The 22489-nt window shown below is 41.2% G+C and overlaps 1 protein-coding gene across 2 annotated transcripts in view; it reads right to left on the bottom strand.

The window, feature by feature from the left end:
* Positions 1-22489, bottom strand: part of NOTCH2 (notch receptor 2) — a 164911-nt gene that overhangs the window by 11627 nt on the left and 130795 nt on the right. For both annotated transcript variants that reach the window (XM_086717958.1, XM_086717959.1), the window contains exons 18-25: positions 15634-15862; positions 14661-14862; positions 13067-13220; positions 12524-12708; positions 10908-11040; positions 5443-5679; positions 2361-2473; positions 939-1444 (exon numbers count right to left, since the gene is read on the bottom strand). In XM_086717958.1, coding sequence (XP_086574084.1) covers positions 939-1444; positions 2361-2473; positions 5443-5679; positions 10908-11040; positions 12524-12708; positions 13067-13220; positions 14661-14862; positions 15634-15862 — 1759 coding nt within the window. The remainder of the gene's footprint in view (positions 1-938; positions 1445-2360; positions 2474-5442; positions 5680-10907; positions 11041-12523; positions 12709-13066; positions 13221-14660; positions 14863-15633; positions 15863-22489) is intronic.

Below are 22489 nucleotides of genomic sequence, written 5' to 3' on the forward strand. Positions count from 1 at the left end.
CTGAGCCATCAGGGCTCCACAGAGGACCCTGTCGATATGGCCCATTTCCTCCCCAAACAAGACTGAATCCTAGCTCTGGAAGGCAGGTGGGGAGAGGTGTGTCCCAGACGAGATACCAGATTTAAACTGTACAGCCTCTTTCAAATACTGGGAAAAGGAAATCGAGTCCCCAAACCTAAATGATGCACAAACTATTTCATCCTCACTCTCCTCCCCACTCTCACCCCTTGATAGTGGTTATGCCATTGGTATCACCTGCCACACTGGCTCAACAAAGAGCTTGGGAGTCAGCAACAGCTGTATGTGCTTTGGCACGTTCTCTAACCTCCCAGGTCTCAGTTTCCTCACCTGTGAAAGACCTGTTAACAGTACCTACACCTCATTAAGGTTGTTGAGAGTTCACTGGGGTTAAATTAAATGGGATTGCTAAAAGGAAAGTTGCTATGTAAACCATAAAGCACCCTGTAACTGCCACAGAGACGACGAGGAGGGTTAAGTGGCCTGGTCTAGCTTATGCTTCCTCATAAGTCTAGAAGGGGAAACTCTGTCTGAGGGAAAGGAATGGGGTGAACAGATAGAGGTACAGACCTTTCCATCCATCCTGCAGGCAGGTTATGTGAGAGGCTGCCTGAGAGTGGGGTAACACCACTTCCAAAAGTTATTTCCCCTAGGAGGTCGTGAGAGCAGCAGGTGAGAAGGCAGAGAGAGGCAGAGAGAGGGTGGCTGTGCATGAGCATTCCTGGACCTCTGTCAGCAAGGGAGAACACAGGGCAGCGTGCGACGGGGCAAGGCTGACACCCGGAAGAGGGCCTCGGGGCGCCAGTCTGAAAAGCAGAGGCAGCTTGGGCTGAAGCCCTGGAGTGGTTAGGAGCAAGAACGAGGAACCGAGGTGTGTTAGTGACAGTCTCCCTCAGCTTCTGGGGCCCCTGGACCCTTACTTGCACGTCTTGCTGTTCCCTTGGCATTCAAAGTTGTCAAAAAGGCACTCGGCTGTGTTACACAGCTCATCACACTGGTTGTTGATGTAATCCCAGCAGGGAAGTGGGGAAGAGCAGTTGGCCCAGGGGTTCTCCATGGTCAGGGAACAGTCACCCCCATCCCACTGGCAGGCATGGCTGTTGCATGCCTCATCGCAGACGCCGTCCCGAGCTTTGTCGGCACAATACTGGCTCAGACAGGTGGCAGGAGGGGTGCTGGTGGGGGCCGTGTAAAGCTCACAGTGGCTGCCCCAGAATGGTGGAGAACACTGGCAGAAGTAATAAGGAGGCTGGCGCTGAGGGTAGCAGCTACCCCCATGCTGGCAGGGGCTACTGGCACAGCCTGACTCGCAGTCCTGGGGGTTGGGGCAGAAGCAGCGGGGTCCTGAGGCCGTGTGCACACACTGCTCCCCTCTCCTGCACTTCACTTGTCCACAGCTGCTCTGGCATCTTGCCCCGGAGAATCCCTGTTGAGATTAGTGAACAGATGAGGACAGCAGGCCCGGTGTTCCCTCCCAATCCCTTCTCTGCCCCACCTCTAGAAAGATAAAGACTAGGTACACGGCTAAGATCCCTCCATGTAGCCTCCTGTACCGCGTCCTAGGAAGAGGCCTCTTCAAGAGGTCCCACGGGATGAGTGAAGACTTCTCTCACTTTAAGAGCTCACTTCTAGAAAATAAGTCCACTGGGCATGGGGGGGGGGGGTACTGAGGTGGCATTGTACCTATAAGCACCTTCCTTAACGTCATTAGACCACTCATACAATGGCTTTATGGTGGAAGAAGTTACTTCAGGAATCTGGGGAGTCTCACAGGCTATCTGTGCCATTTTGTTCCTATACTTCCTGTTCAGTGAGGCCAAGGGGACAGCACAGGTTTCCTTTTGGTTTGTCCTCACACATAGTGATCTCTGTTTTAGGGAGGGTTTCAGCCTCTGGTAGTGGCAAAAGAGTTTGCACAGCAAACGGCTAAAAATAGGCTTCCTCCTAGTGTAATAGGCAGCTTGCTCCCAAATAGTCCCTGCTAAGGAGCAGCATTCCCAACCAACTCTGCCCCAATCTGGGGGCAAGACTACCCCCGAGCACAGGACCCAGAGGTCAGAGACACAAGTCTTGTTTTCATGGGAACGTTCCACCGCTTCCTGTGGATTTCTCTAAGTGCTTCTGAAGACTGAGTCACAGATCAGGGAGTTCACTGTTTCCGGGAGTTTCTTAATAGCTTTTACACGGGAAACCCCAGCACTTTTTGGTGAAGGAGCTAAAATTAAGAAATCTCCCCACCAAGAAAGTTCCAGAAGGAGCTTGGAAAAACCAGGTTTAATCTCAGCTTTGTCCATACTGTGTGAAAGAGAGCAGGCCCCTTCGATAGGCAACGTGGCACTTACCGGGGGACAACGACAAATGAAACCATCGGGCATGTTGCTGGCCACAGCACAAGTCCCCCCATTCAGGCAAGGCATATGCGGACACACATCGACGAAAGTTTCACAGTGACGACCTCAAAGCAGAAAATGAAAAGGAGTTTTAAAAGGCAATATACTGAGCAGAGTGCTGCCGGGATGGGAGCTAGCTAAAGGGTGAGGGATGGGGCAAGAGGTGTGAGCTCAGTCCTAAGGCCAAAGGAACAGAAGATGAGGAAAACACTCCCTGGACCCCCATGCGACTGGCTCACCCCTGGCTCAGGCCAGTACCCCTTCTGTCTTGCCTATACAATAGGTACACAAGGCACAGATTCCCAAAGAGACTCACAAAACAAGATGGGCATAGTCGTGAAAAATCTCTCTAATCTGACCAAAAGAAACAGAAAAGGACACCTCAGCTTTTTTTTTTCTTTTGAAGATAACTTTAGCTTTCACAAGCCAAAAGAAATATTTACCAAAACTGTTCACTGCATTTTGTTAAAACTGTCAACTTCACAGAAGAGGCTACACCAGACCAATGCATTCAAGTGCTGATTTGTGGCTTAAGAGAATTTTCATCCATAATATCTCTTTTCAATCACTTCCTAGCCTTTCTGGAATTTGATCAGCACTGCTTTAAAATACAGCTTAATATTTCTAGAGTTCATTTCTTCTAGAAACAGTTCTAAAACAGATGGCATCTCGAGACCACTGCTGTATGATAAAGTGAACTAAGCAACTGAAATCAAGGAGGGGGGGAACACCTGGAGGCCCAGCAGGAGGTGGGCCTCATGTGGCCTGAAGTCACTTACAAAGAGGGACTTCTAAAAGGAAATTAGGGGCACCTGGGTGGCTGGGTCAGTTAAGCGTCCCACCCTTGATTTCAGCTCAGGTCATGATCTCACGGTTCGTGGGGGTAGAGCTGCAGATAGGGCTCCATGCTGACAGTGCAGAGCCTGCCTGGGATTCTCTCTCTCTCTCTCTCTCTCTCTCTCTCTCTCTCTCTCTCTCTCTCTCTCTCTCTCTCTCTGTCTCTCTCTCTCTCTTCCTGCCTGGGATTCTCTCTCTCTCTCTCTCTCTCTCTCTCTCTCTCTCTGTCTCTCTCTCTCTCTTCCCTTCCTTGTTCACGTGCCTGTGTGTGCTCTCAAAATAAATGAATAAACATTAAAAAAAAAAATAAAAGGAAATTAAAATAGTAACAATTGTGGCCAGCCAGAATTAAGAGGCAAGGATTACGGGTGTTTGTCTCTTCAAATCACAGCAGCAGCCATTATCCGAGAGCAGCCATCACATGGACATGGGGCTCAGGGACAGACGGCCCCTCAGTGCTCATCTCAGCAACAGCATCCCACAATAATTACAAGCAATGGGCTTGAGGGATTCTTTTCAATCACAAGTGTGGAAAATGCATTAACCCTACTTCCTGGTGGTGGGATCCTCATTCAAGGTGGTCTCCAGTCCTCCTTTATCTGTTTCCCCTTTCTTTGTAAGTGTTTTCAGTGTTTCCAGATAAAGGAAGCCCCAGAGACAATGAAAGAAACAGCAGCCAGTTTTGCATCTCTGGCTTCCAAAGCACATCGTGGCTAATATGAGGCTGTGGAGAGACTGCTCATACTCTTTCTGTCCAGCATTGCCTCAATACGTATGATGTTCATAATGGATGGTTTCTCTTTTGATATTGCATCCAGGCAAAATCCCTCCATTCTTCATAAATTACCAAAGTTCTTAAAGGTAACATATCTTGAAAATTAAAAGTCTAGAGATGGGTTCTGAATGCACTAGAGTCCAACTTGCCAAATTATTACTAAGCAGACTGCTATAGCCTATTATCCGACTCCCAAGGAACACTACTACAGCATAAGGTTTAGAATGACTCCACAAATGCCAGGCAGACTTCTGAGTATCTGGTGACACTGCCACGGTTAGAAACTATTTTAGTCCCCCCAAAGTCACCAAGCTGCCCATCTTCAGAAGTAACTAACGCGTGCCTGTGACAAGCCCCTATTCTGAGGCAGAGCTTGGCCATCTTTACAATGTGTGAAGAAAAGAAGCCTGAGGGGCGCCTGGGTGGCGCAGTCGGTTAAGCGTCCGACTTCAGCCAGGTCACGATCTCGCGGTCCGTGAGTTCGAGCCCCGCATCAGGCTCTGGGCTGATGGCTCAGAGCCTGGAGCCTGTTTCCGATTCTGTGTCTCCCTCTCTCTCTGCCCCTCCCCCGTTCATGCTCTGTCTCTCTCTGTCCCAAAAATAAATAAACGTTGAAAAAAAAAATTAAAAAAAAAAAAAAAAAAAGAAAAGAAGCCTGAGAAGAGACCTGGAGAAGCCTGAGAAGGCTTCTCTCTGGAGAAGAGCCTGAGAAGAGACCTGGTCAGCTCTCAGCTATGCAGATCATTCCCTGAAGCTTTGCAGTACGTACTCTCGTGAACTGATTTGTGCTTAAACACATCCCCATGTGGACCTACTCCCCTTAGGTGACTTAGAAGATCCTGAGCCTCTCTGGGTTCCAGAGATGGAAAGAAGGTCACTGTGGCAGTGACTACCAGTAACCCAGGTCATCACATGCCAAGGGAGGCAGCGTGATGAAACCAGAGTAGATGTAAGGTTTCTGAACACGAGACGTTATTTTCCTCAGATGAAAGAGTTCTGTGGCTGGATCTGGTGATGGCAGCATGGCGGCGTGAATGTATTTAATAGCACTGAACTGTGCACTTAAAAATGGTGAAGATGATACACTTCATGTTATGTGTTTTTTACCCCAATTAAAAAATGGATTTTTGCTCAACCACTCCTAACATTCTATTTCTTTTTTTATATTTCTGCTACAGTATGATATAATCAATGTATAACAAAAGAGAAAGCATCTCTTAGGGGGAAAAAAAAAGGCAGAGGTGGACTGTAACATCCATGAAGCACAGACCTAAGGCAAAACTGAGCCTCTGAATTAACCTGGTCTAGTTTTTCAGATGTAGGAAAAGCTTCACTTGGGTCTAGGTCATGACCTAAGAGCCCAATTTCCTCACTCAAAGGCCCTCGGAGGCAGAGCACGGGGGATGGCGGGGAGGCTCTCACCAGTGAAGGCACTGCGGCAGACACACAGGTAGTCGTTGGTCAGCTGTATGCAGTCCAGGCTGCCCTCAGAGCTGCAGGGGTTGGAGAGGCACTCGTTGATGTCCCCCTCACACCGTTCTCCTGCAAAGCCGGGCAAGCAGCGGCAACTGTAGCCCCCAATCCTATCCACACACTGACCACCGTTAAGGCAGTGGGGACCGCCGGCACAGTCGTCAATGTTCTCTTCGCAGAGCAGGCCTGGAGGAAAGGGAAGAGACAAAGGATGACGACAACCTCGGAAAGCTGCTTTCCGGCAAAAAGACAGCCACCCTTGTTGGCACTTTACAGTTATTCAGGTTACACCGCTCCATCTGTGACGGGACATTTTAGGTCGGGCAAGGCGAAGCACACGCTTGATCCATGACAGCTGCCGTGCTCCCAGTGACCAGAGTGAAGGAAAGAACACACTCGGTGTTTCATGCATACTCTCCGCCACAACCCACCCAAGTGGTCCCCTGTGGGGTCGCTGGCATTATTTGTCCCACCTGAGAGACCAGGAATCTGGAGCTCAAGAGAAACCCAGGAGTTTTCATTAATTTACTCCTTTGATTCTAACTATAAAAACAGTTCAAAAGAGACTATAACAATAAATACATAAATTACGAGTATGGAAAAACATTGGTAAGAATGGAACTAACTTTGGAGTGATATGTTTTAAGTTTTAGACCACTGACTTTTTCTATAAAGTAATGTGTACTAGTTTCTTATTTTTAAAAAATATAGGGAAAATATCCTGTTGAGAGCTCAAAGGTTATTCCATTTAAAACAGAACTCATTTTAATGTGCTATAGATGTAAATGAGCCATCTAGTATGAATATCTGTAAATATTTTTGAGAAACTACAAAAGAAATCAATGAAAATTCTAGAGCTGGTTCCATGAATGATTCAAAAAAATTACGGGGCGCCTGGGTGGCGCAGTCGGTTAAGCGTCCGACTTCAGCCAGGTCACAATCTCGCGGTCCGTGAGTTCGAGCCCCGTGTCAGGCTCTGGGCTGATGGCTCAGAGCCTGGAGCCTGTTTCCAATTCTGTGTCTCCCTCTCTCTCTGCCCCTCCCCCATTCATGCTCTGTCTCTCTCTGTCCCAAAAATAAATAAACGTTGAAAAATTAAAAAAAAAAAAAAATTACAAAAGAGGGGTGCCTGGGTGGCTCAGTTGTTTAAGTGTCCGACTCTCTTTTTTTTTTAATTTTTAAAAAATGTTTATTTATTTTTGAGAGAGAAAGAGCGCATGAGAGGCAGAGGGGCAGAGAGAGAAGGAGACACAGAATCTGAAGCAGGCTCCAGGCTCTGAGCTGTCAGCACAGAGCCCAACGTGGGGCTCGAACTCACGGAGTGCAAGATCATGACCTGAACTGAAGTCAGCGGCTAACCGACTGAGCCACCCAGGTGCTCCGAGTGTCCGACTCTTGATCTCAGCTCAGGGCGTGATCTCACAGTTTTGTGAGATTGAGTCTTGAGTCAGTGTGGAACCTGCTGAGGACTCTCTCTCCCTCTGACCCTGTCCCACTATCTCTCTCTCAAAATATGTAAGTAAACTTAAAAAAAAAATTACAAAATAAAGGAGAACAGTTCTGTATTCCCGCCACTTGCATTTGTAGCATACACTAATATAAGCAAGACTATTAAAAAGGAGAAAGAAAAATGGAAGAAAATACCTCATTTTCAATAGCAATAGCAAAACACAAATTGTAGGAATATTCTTTTTTTCAAATATTTACTTGAGAGACTCAGAGTGAGCATTCCAATTATAGGAATTATCTTAAAAAGAAATGTACTACACCTATATGAAAACTTTAGAATAGTCCTGAAAGACACAAAAGAGATCTGAATAAATGAAAAGATGTTATGATTTGGTTAGGAAGACTCCTCCTTGTAAAGATGCCACTTTTCTCTACACAAATTCATAAATTTAATGTGACCACAATAAAAAAAAATGCCATAAGGATTTTTTAACAGACAATCTGATTCTAAAATTATATGAAAAAATAAACTATAACCATAGCCTGGAAAACCTTGAAAACAAAGATCCTTAATAATTAAACCAGAGTGGTATTGATAAATTAATGGAACAATAAAGCAAATAAGAACATCCAGAAAAACACCCAAAAACACATGGGAATTTATAATTTGATAAAGGTGCCATCTCAAATTATTGTATAAAAGATCAAATATTCAGTAAATTGTGTTGGGACAAATCAGCAGCCACATGGAAAAATGCTCCAGTATTCTAGTATTTGAAGAAAATAGGGGAGAATTCCTTTACAGTCTTAGAGTGTAGAAGGTGTTGCTGATTAGGATTCAAAATCCAGAAGCCATAAAAAAAGACTGATAATTCCAATCTGATTAAAAATATAGAGCTCTGGGGGTGCCTGGGAGGCTTGGTTTCAGCTCAGGTCATGAACTCACGGTGTGTGGGATCAAGCCACACATCAGGCTCTGCATTGACAGTGCAAAGCCTGCTTGGCAGTCTCTCTCTCTCTCCCTCTCTCTGCCCTCCTCTGCTCACACACACACACACACACACACACACTCTCAAAATCAATAAGTAAACTTAAAAAAAAAATCTTTCAAAGAAAAAAGAAAAAGCTCTGCATGAAAAAAATCATTAAGAAAATCAAAGACAAAAAATAACATACTGATAATATTTTGTATCATAGATAATCTCTGTTAAAATATTAAGATGAATAATGTAACAGGGAAAAAGGATATAGAGACAAACAGAAACCACTGAAAGAGGAAAACCAAATGATTTGTAGATGAGAAGACGTCCAACCACACACTGGAGAAGCCAGTATGCTGATACACTGCAATTCAGTAGTATGAATCAAAATGCACGTATTCTCTAATCCAGCAATTCCATTTCTGAAGATTTATCTACAAATGTACACATGCAAGAAACCCCAAATTCCTGTCACTAGGGCACTGGTTAAATAAATTATGGTATGCTAATAGGGAATTCTGTAGGATGAAAAAGATTAAGGAAGTTCTACAAATTGATATGGAAACATCTCCAATTAAGTAAAGAAAAAAAAAATCAAGTGCAAGAGGGTAACTAATAATACACTATCTTCAGAGTAAGAAGTGGGGTAAGTAAAAATATCTTTGTATTTGACTACTACACACATAAAGAAATTCTGAAGGACACATAAAAAACTCTAGAAAGATACACAAGAAAGTAAAATAAAGTGGAGGTTACTTGGTGGTGGGAGAGGAAGAACTAGGTCTGGGGAAGGAGAACAGAAGGAGATTTCACCTCACGCTTTTGCTACATGTGTATATATTTGTTGTGTGTGCATCTATGTATAAAATTTTGGACCATGTGCATATATTGCCTATTTACAAACTAAATCAAAAACACAAAAGTAAAGAACAAAACCAGTTTGTGATTCCACTCTCACAGAATATCTGGTAATTAGGGACTGCTAGTAAAATGAACGTGATGCCTCCCGTCAGGAGGGAACCAGCAGTAGTGGACAGACCTGTCAAGTGGCAATGAGCTCAACCTCAGCCTGGAGCAAAATAGCAGAGACAGGAAGAATAGTCAGCCCTTGACCTGGAACTGGAGGTGCTCCCCAGGCCAGGATCCAAAGGTCAGGAGTACTGAAATAAAAACAATCTTTGTGATAACTCTCACAATGAGCTTCTAGGATTTGACAGGGTCCTGAGTGTTTACCAATGGACAGAGAAGTCAAGCCAGGAGAAATAAATACCATTCTACATACCTAAGCAAGCACACATAGTATGATAACGCAATGAATTCTGATGATAAACTCAAAGAGATCCATACCTACACACATCATAACCAAAAGGTCGTAGGACAGGATTCTGAAAGTACCAAGAGAGAAGCAACTTGCCCCGCACAAGGGATCCTTAATAAGGATTTCACATGAAAAAACAAAAACCTGGAGGTCAAAAGCAGTTGGATGACATATACAAAGTACGGAAAGAAATAGATTGTTAATAATAATAGCAAAACTATGTTTAAGCTATCCTTAACAAACAGAAGAGAGAACTTTTTTGCTTTATGAAATGGTCCATTCTAAGGCTGACATCTGTAATTTATAAAATGATTATGGTATAGGACAAATCTTAGTGTGTAACAAATATCCATGTGCTCTCCCACATTCCCAGTCTCCCTTGGAGTTAGGCGGAGACCATTTTGCTAATTCTGGCTGGTGTGCTGTGAGCAGTAATGATGTGCGTCACCTTCAGACTGAGGTAGTGAGAGCTGCTGCATGGCCCTACAAGTGTCTCTCCTCCTCTGCCCTGCAGGCCCTGGAGGCCAAGGGCTTGCAACCACATATCTAAAAAGAGAGAGAGGTAGCTCAACACACTCAGACTTTGAGTGACCAAAAAAAACAAAAACAAAAACAAACAAACGAAAAACATTGTTGTGTTAAGCCAATGAGATCTGAGATTTGATCTACCACTACCAGAATCAGAGCTTGTCCTAAACGGTAAAATTACTAAAAGGAACAAACTAATAATGAATCAAAATCACTTCTACTTCCCTTTGAACTACTGATTTCTAGAGCAGAGAACAACTCACCTTTTCACAGGACAAATTTCAGATATTAAAAACCCATTTCTCTTGAGTTTTCTCTTCCTCTTTAACCTCATTGCTCAGTGACTAGCCTATTAGTGGGGGTGCTCTCCTATTTTAATTTAGCCAAATTCTGAACTCAAGGAAGGTAAACTGTCAAAATTCATGAACATAAAGGTCTAAGTGTAAATTCTTCCCTGACATTCTATTCTCTTTGACACTGAGAATGAATTTTGCCATCGTGGATGGCTTCAGCATTTTTTTTTTTTTTTAATTTTTTTTTACAGGCTGCTCAGAACAGGTAGGGTTATAAGTACACCTCTTCTAACAAACAATACTCCGAGCTCTCTCCAGAAGACTGTTTGGAGGCAGGGGCGATGCTCCATCATTCAGTCTAGGGCTGGACTCCACAGGCTTGACTGCAATTCTTAGTTGCAGCTGTAGTCCATCAGCTTCCTCCCCTGGGCTTATGGAAATAAGCAAATGTTTTCATTTCATTCATTCCCCCACCTTATGGAGGCAAAATTTGGCAGGTTTAAACAAATACATAAACTAGTAAATGTGAATTATTTATTCAAGAGACCACTAGTTATTTTCCCTCGAAGCACCAAGAAATCCTGCTAACCAGGCTAATTTTGCTGCAACACTGTATCATTTCCACATTCTGTGTTTCACGGAACATTAGATGGCAACAACCACCAGACAGAACTGAGAACATGAGTCAGAACATCCCAACTAGGCCAGAGACGAGAGAAGGAAATGGCTTGAATTACCAGAATCCAGAACTAAATAGTTAATTTTTAAAAATGCCTTCCACACAAAAATGGACTTATAACTTGAGAAAATGTCCTAGATGGAGGACAGGTAGGGCTGACTTCATACCTCGAGTGCCTGGTGGACAGGAGCACTTGAAATGGTTCACAAGGTCGACACAGGTGCCTCCGTTCTGGCATGGCTGATTCTGGCACTCGTCCACTTCATACTCACAATTGACACCCTGATATCCTGGGACACACTGACAGGAACAAGCAAAAAGGAAGAAACACTGGAGCATTGTTGGAAACAGACCACCAGAGCAAATGAGATCTCAAAGGTTGCTGTATACCTTTGCTCACCCCCTGGCCCCCACCCAGCTCTTACACGTTTCTCTGGCACTATTACACGTCCTACCAATCATCCTACGCCGGGCCAACTTGCAGCTTACTGGCATTTACATCTTCCAGCTGAAAGGCCACTTTATAGCAAAGGCAAGGACTGAATATTCTGAGGGATATTTCAAGAGTTGCCCCTGCACGAAACTTTCATTGCTCCTCCGTGCAGGTTTTTCCATCTTTAAAATACACATTCCTTGGTATGTGATGAGGACCCTATAACTCAGTCCAATGGTATGTAGTTAACACACTGCATTTATTGACCTCTAGATTCAGGAAACCGCATGTATGTGTGAGAAACTGGTTGAGACAGGGATGGGGTGTGCAGTGCTAGCTAATATGGGGTTTGAGCGATTTCAGGGCTGATTGAGGGAAAAAGACCTTGACCATGAAGTGGCTTTATTGGCTAGTGCTTTGACAGGTTTGCATGTGAGGGCTTCCCTCACAGCACAAGACTGTCCAGAGCAGGGAGGAGGGTAGGGAGAGGAAGGCAAGTGAATTCCAAGGGAAGGGGGTAACAGAGAGGGGGCTTACATGTTTGGTGATGTCACTCTACAGCCAAGCCAGAGTATCTGGTCAGAAAGCTCTGAAGGGCAACACTGGCTTGGTGGGGGGTCGTTGGGTACAGTTTTGCAGAATACACAAAACAGGAAGGCTCTGAATTGCTAAAAATCTGCTCATTAGGGCTATTTTTAAAACAACTGGATGTGTAAAAATTTGAGTTTGGCATTGGTGGCTTTTGAACTAACGGGAGGAAATAACTGCAGGGCCAATATAAAGAGGGAATCTTTGGTTCATTTATGAGAAGTAACGCTTTTCTTGGTGTTCCTAGGTGGCCTGAACTGGTATCAAATTCAAGTCTCTGGTGTTCTGTTAACATCTTGCTGTAACCATTATCAGCCCAGCCAATAGGAAGATGGTGACATGTTCCTTAAGACACACACTTCCTCAAATACATACATGTAATACTTAGGGTGATGCTACATGGAACAGGCTAAGCAACTTGGGACACACCTCAAAGTGGCTTTTCCTATCTCAGCTGCTATTCAGGGAAGTGCCAGGGGCCACTGAGCTGTTGGCCTGTGAAATGCACTCTGGCAGTGAATGTTGGCTCTGAATCCTAAGGCAACTCTGTGGAATGAGACGGTCGCAGACCTCTATGCTAACTTATTACACAAGAGAACTGAAAGAAATGGTGATCAGTAAACAATGTAATGATGATCGGTTAAAAAAAAATTATAAACTGTAAAAATAAGTCATAGGCAGCTAAATTCAGTATGCTAGGGCTCACAATAGTTGAGCCATCTTTGGGAGGTCTCTGACCTCTGCCTGCTCAGCGCAACTTACCTCACATCTATACCCGCCGATGAAGTCCCTGCAAGTGGCTCCGTGCTGGCAGGGGTTGGATGAGCACTCATCGAGCTGCTCCTCACAGTAGCTCCCGGTGTAGCCCAGGGGGCACTGGCAGTGATGCGAGTTTCCAGCATTGATGCAGATGCCAGAGTGCTGGCACAGGTGGTCAATGGACACCCCTAGGAAGTCCAGTACAGGACAGACATCACAGAAGAGCACACAACACATCAGGTTCAGACCAACTAACTGTACTATTGTATAGTTTATGACACTCAGCACCAGATTTATATTAAAAATAAATAAACTCTGAAAGTGGAATATGCCTTTGTCTCATTTTAAATACATTTCTTTTTGAAACCTCTAAGCTTGTGCCTCTGCCCTTTCACCTTCCGTCTCAGACCCTGTCTGTAGAGCCTTGCCCACCCACCCCTGTCTGCTCTTCCCTCTCATCCCATGATAACAATACCTGCTCTAAAACACTGCTAGTTGGCTGATACTTCAGGGAGTGACCCCAGGGCCCAAGGGGGCAGAGCTCACCTCTGTGGAAAGCCGCCACCTCACAGGATACATTGGGCACATCACAGTAAGCACCAGCCCATCCAGACGGACACAGACACCGGGACTCTGCTTTTTCCTGAACGCAAGTACCTTTGTTTTTACATGGAGACCGACTACAGAGGTTCACTAGGGTCTAAAAATGGAAGCATACACGTACATCAATATCCAAATACCAGAAATGAAGAAAATGTCACACTGCATTACTGCATTTTAAGAATCAAAGGAAAGCACACTAATTAAAAAAATTTATATATATATATCCCTCACCCAAGCCTTAAAATAGTCCAGTGTTCCCAGGTAATCTCATCATTTTATATAGTCTAATTCCTCTGGCTCTACTTAAAAAAAATTGTTACGACAGAAGCTTAAGAATTTGAGGGAGTCTAATATTTAATAGGTTAAGTTATTTCCTAATGTTATGATTATGTCCAGATCTGTGACACCCCACCCCCCCTCCACGTAGGGCCAGAAAGAAAGAAAGTTACAGCTATCAGACAGGTCTGTGACACCTATGCTAATCCTGTGGGACAAATCTACATGGGTCTCAATCAAATCTGTCCATGGTGGATATGAGTAAAAGGACTTAAAGCCTGTTAAACCTAAAAGCTGCCACAGAGCTTACTTGGAGGGAGAAAATTGAGCTTATGAAAAATGAGGCCAAGAATATGAGCAGACTAGTCCCTCTCTAGCTCACATGTGGTGACCTGACCCCCGGGCAGAGCAAGGTCACACTCACAACATGGAGTGTTCATGAAAGAAGGTGCCAGTGGGTATGGGTGGAGAGTTCTCTTGGCACATGTAACCTCACACCGTGAGAATGAACAAAAGCCCGAGGAAGAATGTCCTTCTAATCCACAGAATCAGCACCAAGCTGTTTAATATGCAGTGGTGGTTATTTGCATGACCAATACAGCCAAAGCCTTATGGAAGCGTACCCTGTAAGGCTAGTTAAATTTGGCCACTTAATCCTAAATTCTTTGGAGTTCTGTTATTCTATCATCCCATCATTGTTTAAGAGGTAAAAATAGCATAAAATTAAACATAATGCTGTTTGGTATGCAACCTTGGAAAGGTTACTTTGCCCCTTGGGGACTCAGTTTCTTCTTCCATGAAATGAAAAGCTGCCCTAGTTGGCTCTGAGGGGTCCTTCCATCCTAACAGTATATGAAAATGTATATTTATATATTTGAATTTAAAAGACATGTGACTAACTTGGTTTTGAGAATAACACTGCAAGACATGGTAATTATTATCATTATCCCCCTAGAAACTGTATCTGACCTTTAAAGACTATTTTAATTATTCTTTACTTCCCTTTTTGTATTTCCAACATAAAAAACATCTATGTGCTTATTTCCCATGTGTGTTTTTCTGTAGTTCTTGGTTAGCCTGTTACAACAGTCTTACGCTTGTTAATCTGTATAATCTTGCCAATGTCACCATTTTGGAATCTACCAGCTATTAGATTTATCTCAGAGACATCCCCCAAGACAGAATTTTCTTTTTTAGGAGGGGTTTATTCTGCTTAGAAGAGAACTGTAATATTCAGCAGAGTGGGATGAAATGTAATTACCTGACAGTTTTTGCCAGTGTAGCCCAAGGGGCAGGTGCAGCGGTAGGTACCCAGGCCATCAACACATACTCCTTCATTTAGGCATGGATGAGAGTTGCATTCATTGATCTCATGGAGGCAGAAGGGGCCAGTGAAGCCCACAGGACACAAGCAAGAGAAGGAGTTAATCCCGTCGACACACGTGCCACCATTGAAACAGGAGCTAAGAAGCAGAGAGAGCAATTCCAGCTATGTAATGTGGTTCCTCACACCTGCTCCTTAAAAAGTAAGGTTTGTAGAAGCTAACAAGTTACAGAGGCCAATGCTCCTAAGCATCTTAAACTCTTAGATCTAGTAAATTTTCTTTTTCCAAATTACACCGAGTGCCAGTCAGCTTCCTGGCTTCCTTTCTACAACCAAAAAGCTCAGAGTATTTAAAAGGCTGAGTTTATTAGAGATTCCTAGAGAAAGCGAAGGTTTCCAGGTTTTACCCAGTCCTTCTGTGGTTTTCCATGTATCACATTTCATTTTATCCCCAAGTCAATTTAACTTATAAGAAAAGTGCTACATAAATAGCTCTTGACTCCAGATTTCTTTCTGAAAGAGAAACATAATATACTTGTTGGAATAAAAAAAGAAAGAAAGAAACCACTCAGAAATTACTAAAGAGTGATGAAAAATCTGCGAAGAAACAGGAATTTTTAAATTGTCAGCTGAAATGAACAAGAGACCAAGAGGAGAATGGAACAGAATTATAACTCTTTCTGTTCCCAAGCATTAGAAACAAATGAAGACCCATCCCACTAGGCTTTTCAACCTCTGACCTTTGACCTGCTAACTACACCCCCAAAGGGAATCAGGAACGGGGCAACAGGAGAGGACTGTGGAATTGGACCCAAATGGACACCTTATTCCTGCCCTGCAATCCCATTACTGTGCTCCTTTCTCCCTTTTCCCCATAAGACACTGGTGCCTCAGCATATGGCTTGCTCACCTCTCAGTGCACTCATCGATGTTGTTCTCACAGTGGACTCCATCAAATCCCGCCTGGCACTTGCAAGTGTAACTGTTGACATAGTCGGAGCAGGTCCCTCCATTCTTACACGGTTCACTCAGACACTCATTCATGTCTGTCTGACACTTATCCCCAATAAAGCCAGGGTGGCACAGACAGGAGAAAGTATTCACTCCATCTACACAGGAACCTCCATTCTGGCAAGGATCTAAGTCATTACACACAAGAATTAGAGCTGTGAACTACAGCATCAATTTCATCTTAGACCTATAAAGATGAGCGACCTGAACTGAATCACACTAATAACAGTAACAATTCTGCCTTGTCTCTATTCGGACTTTTCTTTACATCTATTTTGCCTTGACTTCTCCATTTACAAAAATGAATGCAGTTAACACTTGCCTGAGATTCTTAACCTGTTTGACAACTGGACTGAACTAAACATACACCACTAACAGTTTTGCAAAATTAACAGTCCTAAAACTTACATTGGTCCCCCACATACTTGCTAATCAAATATGTGCCCCCAAAACACAGAATCTCAAAACTATCAGTAAAAATTTTCAAAAGGTCCATGTGGTGATGGAGTGGGTGGGGTAGGACAGGATATATACTAATCAGCCCCCTGTGCTGATCTCTCTTTCCTATCTTTTCCCTCTCTCTTTCCCTCCCTTCAGCTTTCCTTTCCTTTCCCTCTCTCTTCTTTCTCTTGTTTTATTTTCTAGATTTAGGTAGAATTAGGAAACATTAAAAAAATTTTAAATAACACATAGCTCAATCTTAGAACAGTTTAGATTCACAGCAATTAATCAACGAATTTTGAGCTACTATCATGGCATGGTCCTCTGAAATACAGATGGCATAGAAATCAGAACAAGAAAAATAAGAGGTAGATCCTATTCTTGAGGACTTTAAAATCAAACTGCAAAGACAGGTCACTTACATAAAAGGAGAACTAAACATCAGGTGGGTAATGTAGCCCCTTTTTATACGAGGGATATTTATTACCTTATTCATCTATTATGCTAATTCTACTCTAAGGCCCATCTGTGATCTTTACTGGAAAAATTGCAAAAATCACATTATCCCTTCTTATCCACAGTACATAGCACACAGCTATTGTAATTTCCATAACATCTTTCAGGAAACTCACCATAATTTACTGGATTATTTTAAGCTAACTGTAAATATTGCTAGTTTTACTTCAAATAGGAAAATTTTTAAGTACTGAAAGTTTTGACTGATGTAACAATTAATGTGGAAAGGGGTTCCAAATAATTTGATTTCAGTCCCTTAAATTTCTCCATCGACTTTGCCGTGGACTTATTTTTCTTCACTATTTGTTACACAATGTTGAATTTGTCTATGTATCTTTTTTTTTTTTTTTTTTTGCTAATATACTATGAATTTCATGAATGTAAGCGCTGGGTTTTTATCTATTTTAGCACTGCCAGGACCTAGTTTGGTGCCATCCATATGATGATCTGAAATTATGTTTGCTGTGAATTAGGTGCCATTAATCTTTAAATTCTTTTTTTTTTTTTAACGTTTATTCATTTTTGAGAGACAGAGAGACAGCGCATGAGCGGGGAAGGGTAGAGAGAGGGAGACAAAGAATCCAAAGCGGGCTCCAGGCTCTGAGCTGTCAGCACAGAGCCCGATGTGGGGCTGGAACTCACGAACTGTGAGATCATGACCTGAGCCGAAGTCAGACACTCAACCGACTGAGCCACCCAGGCGCCCCAGGTGCCATTATTCTTAACTCACTGTGATAACCTTGTTTGAAGTTTAATGATTTAATCACCACACAGATAACTGAGCGCGGATTAAGCAGTGAGTACTGATAAGTAACTGAGTGTATCACATGCATAGGATGAAACTATTAGAGCTGAGGAAAGAACCAGAAAAAAGTAGGCAGAACAATCCCAAGAGTTTATACTAGGCTGAGAATAGCTCATGTCCATGACAGGCAAAATGAAAAGACCTCCTAACTAAGCACTAAGTAGGATCCTCAGAAAGTACCGTTTCAGTAGCAAGTTATTTTAGCCCTAGACTAAAGGCTGTTCTGGACCTAACAAATCCTGAAGAAAAGACCCAAAATGATCAAACTGTTTCCAAATGATCCTTAAACAAAGCTTCAATATATCCTAAAGATTTTTTTAAAGTCTAGTATCCAATAAAAAATTACCAGGCAGGCAAAGAAGAAACATAATTCATGATGAGGATAAAAATCAACAACAGAAACATACCCAGGAATTTCCCATATGGTAGAATAAGTGTGGGGACAATAAAGCAACTATGACAAATATACTCTGTATGTTCAAGAAGAAGAAAGCATGAACATGACAAGGAGAGAAAGTTATGAGAAAGACTCAAATCAAACTTCTAGAGATAAAAATACAACAAAGAGAAAAATATATACTGGATGGGATTAACAGCAAACAAAACACTAAAGAGGAAATGTTTATGCGACCTGAAGATAGATCATGATATCTTCAAATAATAAAATTATCTAAAATGAAACACTGAGGAAAAAACTCTAAAAAATAAGTAAAATAGCGTGCTGGTGAGTAGGGAGACAATTTCAAGCAACCTAAAAGATGTATGATATAAAAGTTGTAAAGGGGAAGCAAAAAGGTCTTGAAAAAACAGTAGTTGAATATTTTCTGAATTTGGATCCATCTATCCAAAAAGGTCGATGAACCCCAAACAAAAGAAACATGAAGACTAATGAAGGGCATCATAATCAAATTGCTAAAACTCAGTGGAAAGAAAATATCTTAAAAATAGCCATGGGAGAGAAAATAACATATAGAAAAACAAATGTAAAAAGTATTGCAGATTTCTCCTCAGAAACAATGCATGGCAGAAAACAATGGAAGGATGACTGGAAAGTGCTGGAGGGAAAAGTCAACTTGGACTCTACTCCCCATGAAAATATCTTTGAAAACTACGGCAAAATAAAAACCTTTTCAAAAACACAAAAGCAGAAAGAATTAATCACCAGGAGATAAGCACTACCAGAAATATTAAAGTAATTTCTTCAGGCAGAAGGAAAATGACACTTGGTGGAAATGCATATCTATGCATAAGAATGAAAAACACCAGAAGCTGTAAATATGTTGTAAGTATAAGGGCTGTTAATTTATTTTTTAAATTTCTTGAAAAATTAATTGACCATTTGAAGCAAAGATAATATTTTGGGGGTTTATGATATATATATTATATGACAACAATAGAACAAAGGGCAGTAGTGTAAATTTAAGTATACTGTTGTAAGGCTTTTATGTGCTATACAAAGTAGTATAGTTGAGGTAAATTTTAATGAGTTAGAGTTGTATACTGCAAACTCAAAACCACCACCCCCCCAAAAAAAGATATGCCAGTGAAGAAATAAAATGTAATTATAAAAATGCTCAATTATTCCAAAAGAAGGCCAAAAAAAAAAAGGGGGGGAGGAAGAAGGCAAAAAAGAAGGAAAAAGATAAAGTAAAATGTAAGATGGCAAATATTTAACTCAGTCATATCGCCATCAACCATTAAATTTAAATGGCATGAACACCTCACTTAGAAGACAGAGGGTATCATAGTGAAGAGAAAAAGCAAGACTCAATATATGCTCTCCAAAAAAAACCCATACTTTAAAGACACACATAGGCCAAAACTAAAAGGATGGAAAAAATGCATACTCTAACAATAAACAAAAGAAAAGTTAAGTAGGTATATTAATATCTGGCAAAGGAGGCTTCAGAGTACAAAATATCAATTACAAGGGCTCAACAAGGTCATTTCATGACAAAGGACTAATTCTTCAAGAGGACATAATAATCTTAAATGTTTATGTACTTAATATCAGGGCTTCAAAATACATTAAGCAAAAACTGATAGAATTACAAGGAGAAATAGACAAATAATTGTGGCAGATTTCAATATCACTCTGTCAATAATTTATAGAATAAGCAGACAGAAAATCAGGGAAGACCTAAAAAACTATTAACCAATTTGAATTAATAGCATTTATAGAACACTCTACCAAAAAAAAAAAAAAAAAAAAAAAAAAAAAAAAAACAACAACATAAAATAAACATTCTTTTTTTTTTTTAATTTTTAACATTTATTTATTATTGAGAGACAGAGAGACAGAGCATGAGCAGGGGAGGGGCAGAGAGAGGGGGAGACACAGATACTGAAGCAGGCTCCAGGCTCCATGCTGTCAGCACAGAGCCTGATGTGGGGCTTGAACTCGCGAACTGTGAGATCATGACCTGAGTTGAAGTCCGACCCTTAACCAACTGAGCCACTCAGGCGCCCCAATAAACATTCTTTTCAAGTGCATACAGAACACTTACCAAAACAGACCATAAGACTAGGCCATAAGACATGCTTTAATGCATTTTAAATAATCCAATCAATAGATGAAAAAAGTATGTTCTCTGATCACAATGGAATTAAACTAGATGTCAATAACAAAAACTATCTGGAAGGAATCAGCAACAAAAGATATTTGGAATTAGCAACAACATGGATGGAGTTAGAGTATAATGCTAAGCAAAATAAGTCAGTCCGAGAAAGATAAATACCATATGATTTCACTCATATGTGGAATTTAAGAAAACAAATGCACAAAGGGAAAAGAGAGAGAGAAACCAAGAACCAGACTCTTAACTATAGAGAACAAACTGATGGTTACCAGAGGGGAGGTGGGTGGGAGGATGGGTAAAATAGGTGATGGGGATTAAAGAGTACACTTATCATGATGAGCACTGAGTAATGTATGGAAGTGTTCAACCACTATATTGTACACCTGAAACTAATAGAATGCTTCATGTTAACTATACTGGAATTAAAATTAAAAACTTAATTAAAAAGATATTTGGAATTAAAGAACACACTTGTAAATAATCTATGAGTCAAAAAACAAATCAAAATGGAAATTAGAAAAGTATTTTCTGAGTTGGGGGAATAAAAACCATGATATATCAAAATTTGTGAAATACAGCTAAAAAGCAGTGTTTTGAGAAAAAAAAAAAGCACTAAATGCCTACTATGTCTATGGTCTAAGCTTCCATCTTAAACTAGGAAAAGAAGGGCAAACTAGATCCAAAATAGAAAGAATAAAGAGCAGAAATCAATGAAATTGAAAATAGTAAAATAATTGAGAAAAATCATGAAACTGAAAAGATTACTAAAATCTGTAACCTTCTACCAGTAGCAATCACAAAGAAAAGAGAGAAGATGTAAATTACCGGTATCTGAAATCAGTGAAGGTAAATCATCACAGATCTTACAGACATTAAAAGCACAATAAGGGAATATTATGAATGCCAATAATTCTGACAACTTAGAGTAAAACTCATTCTTTGAAAGATACAAATTACCAATGCTCAATAAAAAAGACATAGATACCCTGAATAACTATATCTATTAAAGAAATTAAATTTACAATTAAAACTTTCCCAGAAAGAAAGTTCCAGACCTAGATGTTTAGTAGATGTAATACCAATTGTATACAAACTCTTTCAGTAAATAGAAAGGAAACAATTCCCAAGTGGTTCTGAGGCCGGCATTGCCTTTGTACCAAAACCATACAAATACAGTACAAGAAATTGGGGAACAATATCCCTAATAAATGTATATACCCACAAAAATGTGTAACAATACTTTAGGAAATCATATCCAATAACATATGAGAGAGAGAATATATCATGACCAAGCAGAATTTACCCCAGGAATTTAAGGTTTAACATTTGAAAATTAATTAACATAATTCACTTATATATTAAAAAATATATTACCACCTCAACAGATACAGAAAAATCATTTGAAAAAAATCAACATTCATTCATCATAAAAAGAAAAAACTTTCAGCAAACTAGGAGTATATGGTAAAATCCTCAACTTGATAGAAGAACAACAAAAAAACCCCAAAATCATACTTAGTGGCAACAAAGTAACATCATACTTAGTGGCAAGAAACTACATACATGCTTCCCCCACCAGAATCAAGAACAAAGAAAGATTTGCTTCTCTTACTACTTCTATTTTGCATTTACTAAAAGTCTTAGCCAGTGCAACAATGTACGAAAAAGAAAATGTATATAGATTTAAAAAGAATTAAAATGTAGAATGGCTATACTTATTTAGAGATTACACGATTATTTGTTAAAAAAAAAAATTCCTGGGGTGCCTGGGTGCTCAGTTGCTAAAGCATCAGATGCTTGACCTCCGCTCAGGTCATGATCTCATGGTTTGTGAGTTTGAGCCCCACATCGGGGTCTGTGCTGACAATGTGAAGTCTGCTTGGGATTCTGTCTCCCCCCCTCTCTCTCTCTGCCCCTCCCCTGCTTGCTCTCTATCTCTCTCTAAAAATAAATAAAAATAAACTTAAAAAAAATTTTTTTTTTAATTCCGGAAATCTAAACTAAACTTAGAAGCTAAACTAATCTAGAATTAATAAGTGAGGTTAGCAAGATTACAACACAAAATTACTCTTTAAAGTCTAAAAAGAAAAATCTTTAAAACTCACACTACATGTAAAATTAACTCTAAATAGATTGTGGACCTAAAGGTCAGTGCTAAAAGTATAAAACTTTTATTGTTTATTTTTTAGTTTATTTATTTATTTATTTTGAGAGAGACAGACAGAGAGTAAGCCAGCTGGGGGGGAGAGGCGGGGGGGGGGGGCAGACAGAGAGTGAGAGAGAGAATCCAAAGCAGGCTCCATGCTATCAGCGAGGAGCCTGATGCAGACCTCGATCCCACAAACCAGTAAATCATGACCTAAGCCAAAATCAAGAGTCAGACACTTAACCCATCGAGCCCCCCAGGTGCCCCT

The sequence above is a fragment of the Puma concolor genome, chromosome C1, assembly GCF_028749965.1.
Source record: "Puma concolor isolate L17-30 chromosome C1, mPumCon1.1.hap2, whole genome shotgun sequence".
Classification (NCBI taxonomy): Eukaryota; Metazoa; Chordata; class Mammalia; order Carnivora; family Felidae; genus Puma; species Puma concolor.